Raw genomic sequence first — 13,367 nt, 5'->3', positions numbered from 1 at the left:
ATGTTTCTCAGACTTCATGCAAAATGTGTCTGACAGTGTGGATGTTTCAAGAGCTATTAATGGCACAGTTACCAATCTGAATGATGGAAAGTAACCAATAATTGTAATAGCCTTTTATACTGTACTTTTTATGTTTCTCAGACTTCATGCAAAATGTGTCTGACAGTGTGGATGTTTCAAGAGCTATTAATGACATAGTTACCAATCTGAATGATGGAAAGTAACCAATAATTGTAATAGCCTTTTATACTGTACTTTTTATGTTTCTCAGACTTCATGCAAAATGTGTCTGACAGTGTGGATGTTTCAAGAACTATTAATGACACAGTTACCAATCTGAATGATGGAAAGTAACCAATAATTGTAATAGCCTTTTATACTGTACTTTTATGTTTCTCAGACTTCATGTAAAATGTGTCTGACAGTGTGGATGTTTCAAAGTTGATCTAAAAAAAAACAATCTTAATTTATGGTCTTTCAGCTCATTTGTTTTTCTCTCTATATATTTACTGATAAGTTGTAGGCCCTATACACTGCATATACACTTCAACAAAGCTGGTCATCCCATTGAGCATTTTAAAGTTATCCCCCTAATACATACCCCCTCAAATGCCAGTCAAAGAATTGAAATTGAAAAAGATACAATTTTTATAATTAGATTGTACAAGTCCTTTGGGTGTTAACAAACTGTTCGGCTTTTTATAAGTTATAAAATATCATTTTTTTCCATTTCTTTTAATGTTTTTAAAAATTGTTTGAGTTATTTTGTTTAATGTTTTTTTGAAACGATTATTCATACTAACTGTATTTTTATATTTCTTTTAACAATATTTTTATTTCCTTAGTTTTTAATCCACAGCTCACCAATTTTTCTTTAGTTTTATTATATAGTCGGTACAGTATTATTTAGATCTTATTTTTCTCGTACATTGTATTCCATTCAGGACATCATGCAGCAATTTGTCATTAACCAACAGGCTTGTTTTCGGCGTGAAAAGTACACTTGCTCAAAAATGAAAAATAAAACTTAAAGATTTTTAATGTGATTTATCTCCACAAGTCTAATTGCTTTATGTATTTTTTTTTCTTTCCTTTGTACAGAGGGTGCTATTGCTTGTTGGATTTGATATTGATGCTTTGTGCGCATGCAAAATATTACAGGTAAGTGACGTAAAATACACTAATGCTCTTACGCTTCAAATCAAAGATATTTAAATGTTGCTTTTGTTTTTCCGACATGTGATTAGACAGACAGGGTAAGTTAAATTTTTTGAAGACTATATCATAATTCTGAGGTTTAATTGGGTTGTTTTAGTTTCGTTTCGACAGTAACCATTAGTGTTATATTTAGCATTTCTAATTAATAACTTAAAAATAAAGCTTGCTGTTTGGCTGAAATATGAGGATATTTCAGAGTTTATGTAATTTTGAAGGTTGGGGTTTATAAATTACTGTATTGTAAGAACTAGCTTTTGCTTTTTAATTTTAGTAGCATTTTTTTGATAAATAACATGTAGGCCTTCAAAAATGCCCTTACAACACCCCTTCCCCTTCTTTCCCAAAATACATCCTTTATTTTTCAGGAAGTCATCAATTCATTTCTCACAAGCTCTTGTAAGGTGCTGTAAAAAATTCTAATCTTTCAAATTGACTTTTAGTGACAACCTCGAATCATTTGGAATATATCGTGGAATTTGAGTTTTCTGAACAAATAAGAAGCAGAGAGCTCCTGTGCTGTTATATAAGTTGGTAACTTAAACATTAATCGTGAGATAACATTCTATTGTCCCAAAATTATTTTCCCTCAACCAAAAATAACTTGACGTCTTTAAGAAAATAAGTTATTATCTTCAAATACTAAAAATATTGACAAGTGTATTTGATTATTTTTTTAGTCTCTACTGCAGTGTGACAATGTTCTTTATACATTGGTACCAGTGGCAGGAAAAAGTGATTTACAAGAAGCTTTCCGAGAACATGGAGATCAGGTAAATATTTATCGGTTATTTTCATGATATTGTACATCCCCTGGTGGGTTATTGATAAGTTTACAGACTTGCAACACTAAAATCTGGGATTTAATTTCTCCTTGGTAGAGACAAAGTGTAGATAACTCATAGTGTAGCTTTGTACCAGAAAAACAACTTGTGATATATTAAATCTTGAATATTTTTCCATATAAATGTAAGGTGAGAAAATTTTACTATCTCACATCCATTCAGAAGTATTAATAAATGATTGAAAAACAAATTACTCGAAATGAATAATTCTTACACCGTACAATAAAAAAACAATTGTTTGGCAATCCACAGAGAAGTCTTGAGAGCTGTTTTCTGACTGATAAAACCAGATGTTGTGTTACAGTTGAGAGTAGCAATGATATTTATTTAACTTGATGCTTAAAAACCGAGATTAATGTAGTTTGGAGTATAAATGATTGTAAGCTACAAAGATTTTTTAAAATATGAATTTGTAGTGCAATTCACTTTCAGTATATAATATTTTTTTTCTATAGGTGAAGTATGTGGTGATGATAAACTGTGGAGCGACCATTGACGTGGTAGAGTTCCTTCAACCTAAAGAAGAAACTGTTTTCTTTATAGCCGACAGGTTATCTATTAAATCACTCTAATTACTTACATTAAACTGATTTATTTATTTTTGTTGACCCGGCATGGCCAGGTGGTTAGGGAGCTCGACTCTCAATCTGCGGGTCGCGGGGCGAATCCCCATCCCACCAAACATGCTCACCCTTTCAGCCATGTGGGTGTTATAAAGTGACGGTCAATCCCACTATTCGTTGGTAAAAGAGTTGGCGGTGGTTGGTGATGACTAGCTGCCTTTCCTCTTACACTACTAAATTAGGGACGACTAGCACAAATAGCCCTCGTGTAGCTTTGCATGAAAATCCAAAACAAACAAATTATCTTTGTTATTATCTTAAGTTCTAAAATGCTGTTATCAACCTATAATTTTCTAACTTGAGTGTTACAAAATTTGTAGAAAGGTTAATTATGATGTTGACATGCATCTCTGTATACATTATTTAATAAACGTGGTCTCTCTTTTTTTTTCTGCACACAACTTATCATTAAATGTAATAAATTATATTAAATTTTGTATACATATTTCTACATAGAAAAACTTTGTATTTTGTTAAAGGAGGAATTAAAACTTTTCTTTACAAATTTGCATTTTAAACTTTGAAAATTTGTAATAAGTATATGAACATTGTGTAGTGAACATATTCATTAAGGGGGATCGTCCCAGTTTTGATCAATTCCTCCAATCTGGACTGATAATTGTAGACTTTATTTTTATGTTTGGTAGTGTGACTTACTGTAAAACGTAGAAAACTAACTTGACACATCAGATTTCAAATTTAAAAAAAAAAAGATCAAATGTATTTTATGAGCTTTTATTGAACTGAAAAATCTTCTGTACTTCACAAAATTTTATTATTTTACACTTTATCTTGTAGCAGTGACTGGTGTCAGTGAATGCCTCACAAAATGCTACTATGATATTTTTCCTCGTTATTGTACACATCAATGGGTCGGTGGCTAAGAATTATGAAATGATACTTCAATATGTAATGAAGCTACGTGAAGAAAAAATAAAGACTATGAAGCAGCTAATAAACATGAAATCAGAAAATTATGCATACTGCAGTCTGTTAATCTAAACCCTACATTACACCTTCATCCTATATTATGTTGTGTTAGTGAATTTGTCTGCAAGTATCTCACGCACTTTTGGAGTTAGCAAAACCAGTCTTGGCACGCAGACTCGAGATTGCCCAGAGGGTGTGCTTATCTAATGGTATAGAGGGGGGGGGGTCTTATCTATAATGAAGAACAGGTGAAACTCCTGATGAAGCCAGGTGATGAAGAAGTACCTGCATTTGAAGATCTTTTTAGAGATGATGAGGTAAGACCGTTCTCTGAAGAATTTTTTCGATTGAATTAAAAGTTTGATGCTAACAGTATAGAATCTGGTTGTAAGATAGACAAAACAGTCTTTCCAGACAGTATTTTTTCTCATTATAGGGTTTTACTGTTTTAATTTCTCTTTCATTGGGAGGAAAATCAGCTCATAGATATTATAGGCTCAGTTAGCATTACTTCTATAGTAAGAAAAAATTCTAGAGCATCATAACAAAACACTTGCAGTGTATAATATGATATTCTTTGCCTAAAAATGTATAGCAAAAGAAAGTTTTGATATTAGAGAAAAAACACGGGTCTTTCAGACTCAAATAGAAACAATTATTTCGGTCAGTGCGTCAACTCTTTTTCTGTGGTTACTCAACAGTGCTTGATTCCTCACATCTGAGTCGTTTTCATGTTTTCCAAAGTTACAGATACTTCGAGGTTTTCTGTGAAATTCCAAGCACTATGGCGTAAGATTTATCTTGTTCGATTTATAGATAAACTTGTAATAAACCTTAACTCATTCTAGGTTGTTGGTTCTAACTTGAGAACTTTGCATTTTACAAAAATATCTAAATTTGCCACATTTATTCTTATCTTAGGTTCTTCTAATTAAGTCCCACAATCACTCGTGGGTTTGACAAGGGCTTAGAAAGAAAAATATTTTTTTGAGCTTGCCTTTCTTTGATTAGACTTAGGAAGTTCTGCTTAACTAGTTTGACTTCAGTGCTACGTTACTCTAACTTCAAGGTAATTAGCATAAAACAAACAATTTTGTTACTTCACATCTATGGTCAGGTTGTAAAAATAGGAGAATATCACAAAATTTGGTTGTATTTACTTCCTTTATTACATTTTTCAAAATTAAATGTATATTCTAAATTCACAAATGTCTTAAGTTTTTTTTTCAGCTTTTATAGTCTATAGCTCATTCTCCAGGTTTAGTCCGTGGGAGGCGAGTTTATTAGACTCCCCTCATAAAACAAGAATTAATTTAAAATCTTGGTACTTAGTTGCGGAAATGAAAGTAGTATTAAGGTACACATAGTCACAAAGCAATTATTTTATGTATGTATACAGTCTGAAGAAGAGTTATCGGAGGATGAAACTGGAGAACATCGTCCACGAATCACCGAGCAGATCTTAGAAAAGCGTAGAGAGAGGAGACTGTGGGAAGAAAAAAGGTTAGTATTTATTACTTTACTGAACTGAAAGTAAAGTTGAGCAACGAGTGTTATGGTATTATGACGGAATCATTATCCAGGCCAGAATAGGAATGTCAAAAGAAAAAATTACAGGGCTATATCATTCACGCTGAACTGAGTTGTGTTATTTTTAATCAACTATGTATTTCTCACTAATACTTAAAACATACTAAATTTTCATTGTAAATTAGCCTTAAATTCATACTGTAACCTGTGCACATTCGGTTAAATCAATACTGAGTTTTGTAATTAAACTGGTGTAGAATAAATCAACTCTCCAAATTCATTTTATAAATAAACTGAAATAGAATTTTCATGTTTCAAAGTTGTTTGAGAACTCTGTACCACAACATCCCCCCCCCAAAAAAAAAATATGTGAAAGATACAGATATTTACATCTGTGAAAATTGATTACTGTTTGTTATATTACATTTTTATTTTATTGTTGGTCATTTTCAGACACAAGATAATGTTCGATTACACCCAGTTTAGCTTCTTCGGACAAGCTGTAAGTTTATTTTATTTTCAATTTTAATAATATTAGCTTTTAGTATTTAAGAACGAATCTTTCACCACGTATTAAAATACATATAAAACACATAAAACGTATGTAACAAAGGTGTTACAACACTGTAAACTCCACAATGTTTAGGCATAAAAGTACACTTGCCAATGTTTACTGAGAAATGATATTGTTAATAGAGTGTATTGTATATTGATCACAAAGATAAATTTAAATGAATGCGTGTATCGTGATGATATAACCCGAATATTCTTACTTTGTATCTACTGACTTTTGGTTTGGTTGTACCAGAAATTGGAGATCTCTTCATTTCACATGGTCAGGTGTTAAAGAAACTACAGATATGCTGGAATTGTGTTTTTTATTCATATTTCATTGAAATTTATTTTAAAAGCTTAAATTAATGAAAAAAATATACTTGCCATTGTGCAATTTTTATCAGAAAGACTTCCACTAATGAAACTTAAGTGCCTGTATAGTTAGTTTGCCAATTGTAAGGATTGGAATATGGATCCTGTTGAATTCTGGTGAGAGAGAGAGAGTAACACAAGTTTTATAGTTTTGACTAACTTGTATTTTATTGTACTCTGCATAGTTCATTTAGTGAAGTATAAACTGGTTCAAGAATTAGTGATCCTGTTGTATTAAGTTTCTTTAATGCCCTGTGGAATAAGTATAAACTGGTTCAAGAATTAGTATTCCTGTTGTATTAAGTTTCTTTAATGCACTGTGGAATAAGTATAAACTGGTTCAAGAATTAGTATTCCTGTTTTATTAAGTTTCTAAAATGCACTATGGAATAAGTATAAACTGGTTCAAGAATTAGTATTCCTGTTGTATTAAGTTTCTTTAATGCCCTGTGGAATAAATATAAATTGGTTCAAGAATTAGTGTTCCTGTTGTATTAAGTTTCTATAATGCACTATGGAATAAGTATAAACTGGTTCAAGAATTAGTATTCCTGTTTTATTAAGTTTCTTTAATGACCTGTGGAATAAGTATAAATTGGTTGTCGGTAGCTTATTTAATCTTTTTGGCCCCCCTAGTGGTGCAGCAATAAGCCTTCAGGCTCACGCTGCTAAAAACCTAGTTTTGATACTCATGGTGGGCACAGCACAGATGACCCATTGTATAGTTTTGCGCTTAACAACGAGCAATCATCTTCTGTACAGTGTAAATAATTCCTTTTTTTTAAGAACTTTTCACCAGAAACATTGGCAAAGGACATTCTGAGAGTGACAATGATGCCACTATATTTAATTGCTACTACAGTTTATTTTTTTCTACATTATTTAAAATACATTTAGAAATGAAAAGCTGTTTGTTTTTTTTTGGAGGGGGGCGGTTGAAATCAGAATATAATTCTGTTCGCTTACACTGAGGGGTACTGCATTAAATGGTTTTATTTATGCAATACATGTATGTCAAAAAACCTAAAAGTCTGTAATGCTGACAATTTTTTGTGTGGAATATTGTCTAAGTACATTACTGCTAATTTCAAAACATAACATGCTTTGATTAAAGAATTACCGAAATGGTAGTTACTTATAAAAATACATGAAAAAAAAAAATGTCTGTAAAAGGTTACTGCGTTAGTGATATTTAAATAACAGTAAAAAATAAAGCAGTGTGTTAACTTTAGCTTCGAGGGCACATGTAGGAAAGTAATCCAAAACGTATTTCGTTAGAATACTTGTGTACATAATTATTCAGTTCTTGTGTACTTCACTAGAACGCTTTATATAGATAATCATACATTTTTCACACGTTTCAAACACGTAAAAGGTTTTTTAAGACTTGTCAGGTAGACTAGAATTGTGTTTCACTGTGGAGGCTCAAAGGTCTCCTCATCATCCACTGAGGCCCCAGTGCACTGGTCAATCTCCTCTACTATCCCCAGTTACTTCTGTGGCTACCCCGGGGGGGGGGGGATTTGTACTAGAAAACAAACCCCGTTTTAACACTCACCTGGGGTACTTGAGCGAATGTTCCACATTATGCTAGTTTTTGAGTGGGGTATGGACAGAGTTTGAAATTGAGGGGCTGTCCAGGAACACAAAATCCGACACCGTGTTCAGGTTTGGTGACCCAGAAAAACCTACTCCTAGAACCCCATCATGTTTGGGTGACCATTCAGGCAAATTTTAGACACCCCCCTTCTATACCATTAGATAAGCACACCCCCCTGGGCAATCCCGAGTCTGCGTGCCAAGACTGGTTATGCTAGCTCCAAAAGTGCGTGAGATATTTGCAGAAAAATTCACTAACACAACATAATATAGGATGAAGGTGTAATGTAGGGTTTAGATTAACAGACTGCAGTATTGATAACAATACAATGAATGTTATAGCTGGTATTTTTAATTAATTTTTTATTCTTTTTTTTTTTTTCCTGTTGTCAGACAGCATTGTTGATGTATGAGCTGGCCTGGAAACTGTCTCGAGATACCAATGAATTGTTATGGTAAGTTGGTTTTTGCTGCTGTGTACAGGTTTCAGTTTAAACAAATTCCCATCAGCACATATTTTATAAGTTTCTAACCATATGCATGAAGTAGCATGTAGCAATTACTGTTTGCTGGTTGTATAGATGTTTCTAAAACGATTACTGTTTGCTGGTTGTATAGATGTTTCTAACCATATGCATGAAGTAGTGTGTAGTGATTACTGTTTGCTGGTTGTATAGATGTTTCTAACCATATGCATGAAGTAGCATGTAGTGATTACGTTTATACAACCAGCAAACAGTAATCGTTACATGCTACTTCATGCATATGGTTAGAAACATCTATACAACCAGCAGATGTTTCTAACCATATGCATGAAGTAGCATGTAGCGATTTCTGTTTGCTGGTTGTATAGATGTTTCAAACCATATGCATGAAGTAGCATGTGTAGCGATTACTGTTTGCTGGTTGTAAGTTCTCTTAGTTTCTCTAATTACAAATTAGATTTTGCTGTGAAAAAATTTACACGAATGAAAATTAGCAGAGTGTGTCAGATGGCTTGTTAGAGAAGAATACTAAATATTTAGATTATGGACAAACTGTAGAAAAGTAAAAATCAATGAACTCTAGAAAAAACATCCATGTACGATAAGCATTTCTGTGTGTTGAATTGTACTAAAACTGAAGTTATACTTTAAATCATTTAATTTAATTAGTTTACTAAATACCAAGTCTACTAAAAGATCTTTTCTTTCTCTAGGTGGGGAATAGTAGGCTTAACGGATCAACTGCAAAACAATAAAATAGAGCAAAATAAGTATGTACTTGAAGCGGGTAGCTTGCAAGGTCACGTTTCTCGTCATAATCACAGGTATATGTCGTCTATGCTATACCAGTGTACCATTTCTACTGCATTATTAGGATTACCAAAGTATGTCTTTGTGTTATTAATTCCTTATAAATATTTTTCTTCATAAATAATGACGTGAATAGACTGAATACAAGGTTTGCTTGTAGAATGCAGTTTTTGGCCAGATTGCATTATGTCATCAACTAGGGTCCATTGCAAAAATGTGACAACTGAATAAGAAATTTGTGTGTGCTAATTAATATACTATTTATTACCTCCCACTGCCAACCCAGTTCTGTTTTATTAAGAATTTAAGCCCTAAATAGGCCTAATTTTAGCTTTTTTTTTATGATTTGGCTGAAGACTTATTTTGATAATTAAACCTTGTGCTTATGTACTGGAAATGAAATTAATTCAAATATTTTATATTTTTTAATCAAGTTTTTAAATATCATTTAGAACTTCAATCGGAGTACTTATTCTTCAAGCTATGGACGTGTGTGTATATATATAAACAGTTGATAACTGTTGTCTTGATTTGGCATGCTTTTGGTTTAATGAAGATACAGATTGTAAACTTTTTAAAAGAAATTACCTTCAATTGACTGTAAATTAATGGTGTTTGAAATATGTGTATTTCTTTTCTTAAATGTTGTTAATTTCTTTTAAGAATTTTGAGTAACATCTTAATATTTTTTTTTCATTCCAGTAATGAAAGTGAAGAGGCAATCGTCTCAGTAAACTGTATGAAAATATCGTTTGACAAAGAGTATCCTTTTTACTCATTAGTGTACATTAATCCACCTTTAACATCTTACAATGTTCTGTGTTTTTTAGTTAAACTCGGCAGTCGTGTTTTCTTTACAGTTTAAAACAGAAACCATTCATCTTTTGTATTTTAATTGTTTTTCATCATCTCTGGTCGCAAAACTGTCGAGAAAACATTCTTTGGGTACATAAAAATCTTGATTACGAAGATTAAAATATAACTGCTTTTTTCTATAAGTTACTAATGGAGGAATTTAAAAAAATCTTGTTTTCCTTATTTTTTGATTTTATAACACATTATTTTAACAAAAAATTGTTGTTTATATTAAGATTATTATGTAATATACTTATTATCCTTTGGATCTGATTTTGAAAATTTTGTATAACTTAATTACAATTCATTTGTGTGTGTAATTCCTTTATTCATTTACTGTTTTGTTTTAATAGCCATAAAAATTATCCTATAATGTTTCAGTCTAAAATAACATTTATTCTATTTATAATTTGTAAATAGGAATTTTATGAAATATATTAGAACCAATAATTATTTAAAACATATGATGATAATTTAAGGTCACAATCTAGTCTATTTTATTTATATATTTTTGAGTTTTTGTCTTTATTTAGATTTTTTTTTACCAAATATCTCGGTTTTAACATGTTTATAATCAAAATCTTAACAGAGGTTAATTAATGAGCAATAATAAGTACATATTTTTTAACTGTAACATTTGTTCAATACCTTTTTTTGTGTGACAGATAAACTAATCTTTTACGTATTAAACTAAAGTCTTATATTTCTGTGATACTTTGACCCAGTTCTGGGTTATTTCAAATTAATTAAGTTCTTCATTAAAGTTTTTTAATTGATTTTTTTTTTTGTAGAAATTAACTGGAGATTTCACGTTGTCACATAATTAGAAAGAAATACTTAAACTCCTTTATTTGTCAATCGTATCATTAAGATAAAATTTATTTTCATCTTGATAATGCAATTCTGACCTATTTCTTCGATTCATTTGTCAAAGTTCCTAAGACCAAAGAAATTTGAAGTAACAACAGTTCAAACTGCATATCATATTTTTTGTAGAATTTAAGAGGTGAAAGATTAGACCTTGAAAGGATCTAATAAGATTTTACTCATGATATGAGCTGACAAAATACAATTCCTCAACTACAATCAGACTTCAGTTAGCTCTGTATCGTCACTGGTCTCTCATTGAAAGTTTGCGTAACACTACTTACACTGCTTGCAAGTTCAAGCTATGGACATTAAAGGGACAGAAAAAACTTCACGAATTTTTAGCTGAATTAGGGTAAGAGTCTGTTTGATATAAAAACATGATATAGTAAGAGTGACCAGAACTTTGAAACTGTTGAAATATAAAAGATTTGTGTTTTCAGATTGTGGAACACAATCATACACCATTACCCATCTGTGAATTATTTGTGTGTGGTATGGTAGCAGTCATCTACTGGAACTATTTTATATCAGTAATATTTGAAATTAAATTTTTTACGTCAGTTTATAACAAGAAGCAAGATTTCGACAAACTATATAACTTAACATTATAATTAATTACTTCAGAATGGTTTCCCCCCCCGATTTCAAAGATGCAAAAAGTTATTATATACATTTTGTATTGTAAACATAGTGTAAAACTGAAATAGAAGAAAAGCTTGTGTTATCTTCAATTGTAGTTTCCGGTTTTGTGTATAGAAACGATGGATTTATAGTCCTAAAAATGCAGTTTCATATATATACGATATATCTATTAAATATAATTATTTGACAACATGACTAAATATTGTTGATTTTTATTTCAGTCTTCCTATTGTACAATGTAAACAGAAATTTTCAGCCATGGATATGCAGCTTCGAACTAATGTCAAGGTGTGGATAGAAGATATGTCGGAGAAATATGGGTAGGTGAAAAAATAACTGAAAATGTTTTTTAAATTTTGATTATCAAGAGTGAAGAATTTATATTTTTATCTTACATTCTTGCTTCATATTTCTAGTTTATTAATTTAGTAATATTTCGCAAATGAATTGAAGCGTATTTAGGGTTCTTTATCCTCACAAAAGCATGGAATGTACAGAGTATAAACCTCGTTATGTATGCACATTAGCTTTTGAGAAGTTTTATTTATTTTCAGTTGTAATTTTATTATGATCACATTGTTTTAAGCAGTAGTTTTACGTATGTATTAGGTTCTTTGGATACCGTAGGTTTAGAATTTCGTTGTTAGTTTAAAATGGTGATTATTATATCGGCTGAATTTTCCTTACAAGTTTTTTTTTTTTTCTCATATATTTTAAACAGGCTTGAGAAAATTGTCTATGGTTCTTTCATCTCTCATTATGGCTTTCAGCATAAATACTGTGCCACAGATGTTGTGTTTGCTGTTGGGGCTCTTCTAGAAGCAATAGTAAGTTCTTAAAATATTGAAATATGGTTTAGTTACCATATAAAAGTGTGCAAAATAGACTAACAAGTTTGGACTGGCTGAGGAGAAGTGCTATAACTACGCCTCTTTCTCTGCCCCTCCAGGTGGATAAGCAGTAACTCTGAGAACTTATAATGCTAAAAATTGGGATGGGCACAGCACAGATAGAGTATTGTGTTTAATAACAAACACACAGAAGCTATAATTATTTTAAAGCTGGGTACAAAAAAAAATCACTTGCATTTTGTTTTTGCCATTTTCCAAATTTTTAAAATAATTATAAAACACAACTGAATACACCTTAGGTGAAGCTTATTTTTTTATACAAGCTTGTTTTATTAGGCATAGAAAAAAAATGTTAGTTAGAGATTGTAAGTTTGCTAGATTTTAAACTTTAAGATTAGAGTCAGGGTGATTTAAAGAGTCTTTTTTTTTTAATTAGGATAAAGAAAAAACACCTGCTGACAAGTTCTTAGATGCTTTGAACGCCCTCTCTTGGTGAGTTCTTTATATAAACAATAATGACATCAAGAGCTTAAAATAAACTGACATAAAAGTGTAATGTGACCATAAAAGGATTTTATTTGAAGTTCAGAAACAATATGTGAATCTGAGTTCTTGTTCACGTCTTTCTGAACTGACAATAAAGAATGGGCTTTCAGATAAAAAAACCCATCATTTGATTGAATAATATTTTTTTTGTAAGTTGTTTTTTTTTCATTTATAATTGTCGGCTTGATTTAGTTCAATATGTCAAGAAAGAAAAAAACTTGTAGACCTTATATAATGATATATTAAAACACTTATCCCTCTTTCTGAGAGTTTTGTGTTATGTTTTGTTTTTAGGAGTAACATCAACATGTTGCAAAAGGGTATCGAGAAAGTTAAATCAATGCTAGTGGCCATCTTTGCACAAGTTCAGTCGTTCCTTCACATGAATCATGTAATTTCAGCAGGACCCTTTCTCTATGCAGTTGTTCAAGAGGTGGGTACACGTATGAAACATTTACTTCTACTAAAATCATAATTAATATGCAACGTTAAACTGGTACACAATTAAAAACATTTTATTTAGGCCTATCTATGGCCTTTAAAAAGTTGACGACTCTACATGTTGTAATGTCAAAACATGTAGTCGTCGTCAACTTTTTGAAGGCCATAGATAGGCCTAAATAAAATGTTTTTAATTGT

General features: G+C 31.2%; 1 protein-coding gene across 1 annotated transcript in view; it reads left to right on the top strand.

Moving 5' to 3' along the window:
* Window positions 1–13,367, top strand: part of LOC106466593 (cell division control protein 45 homolog) — a gene marked incomplete at its 3' end in the record, with an annotated part of 20,277 nt that overhangs the window by 2,673 nt on the left and 4,237 nt on the right. Inside the window, exons 2-15 of the mRNA XM_013926887.2 lie at window positions 1,102–1,161; window positions 1,896–1,988; window positions 2,516–2,610; window positions 3,831–3,930; window positions 5,013–5,116; window positions 5,597–5,645; window positions 8,063–8,124; window positions 8,868–8,978; window positions 9,667–9,726; window positions 10,910–11,041; window positions 11,553–11,651; window positions 12,053–12,158; window positions 12,619–12,674; window positions 13,023–13,161. Coding sequence (XP_013782341.1) covers window positions 1,102–1,161; window positions 1,896–1,988; window positions 2,516–2,610; window positions 3,831–3,930; window positions 5,013–5,116; window positions 5,597–5,645; window positions 8,063–8,124; window positions 8,868–8,978; window positions 9,667–9,726; window positions 10,910–11,041; window positions 11,553–11,651; window positions 12,053–12,158; window positions 12,619–12,674; window positions 13,023–13,161 — 1,266 coding nt within the window. The remainder of the gene's footprint in view (window positions 1–1,101; window positions 1,162–1,895; window positions 1,989–2,515; window positions 2,611–3,830; window positions 3,931–5,012; window positions 5,117–5,596; window positions 5,646–8,062; window positions 8,125–8,867; window positions 8,979–9,666; window positions 9,727–10,909; window positions 11,042–11,552; window positions 11,652–12,052; window positions 12,159–12,618; window positions 12,675–13,022; window positions 13,162–13,367) is intronic.

This window comes from Limulus polyphemus, unplaced genomic scaffold (assembly GCF_000517525.1).
Source record: "Limulus polyphemus unplaced genomic scaffold, Limulus_polyphemus-2.1.2 Scaffold2314, whole genome shotgun sequence".
NCBI classification, from domain to species: Eukaryota; Metazoa; Arthropoda; class Merostomata; order Xiphosura; family Limulidae; genus Limulus; species Limulus polyphemus.
The sequence above is the reverse complement of the archived record's forward strand: the minus strand, read 5'-3'. Positions and strand labels throughout refer to the sequence as shown.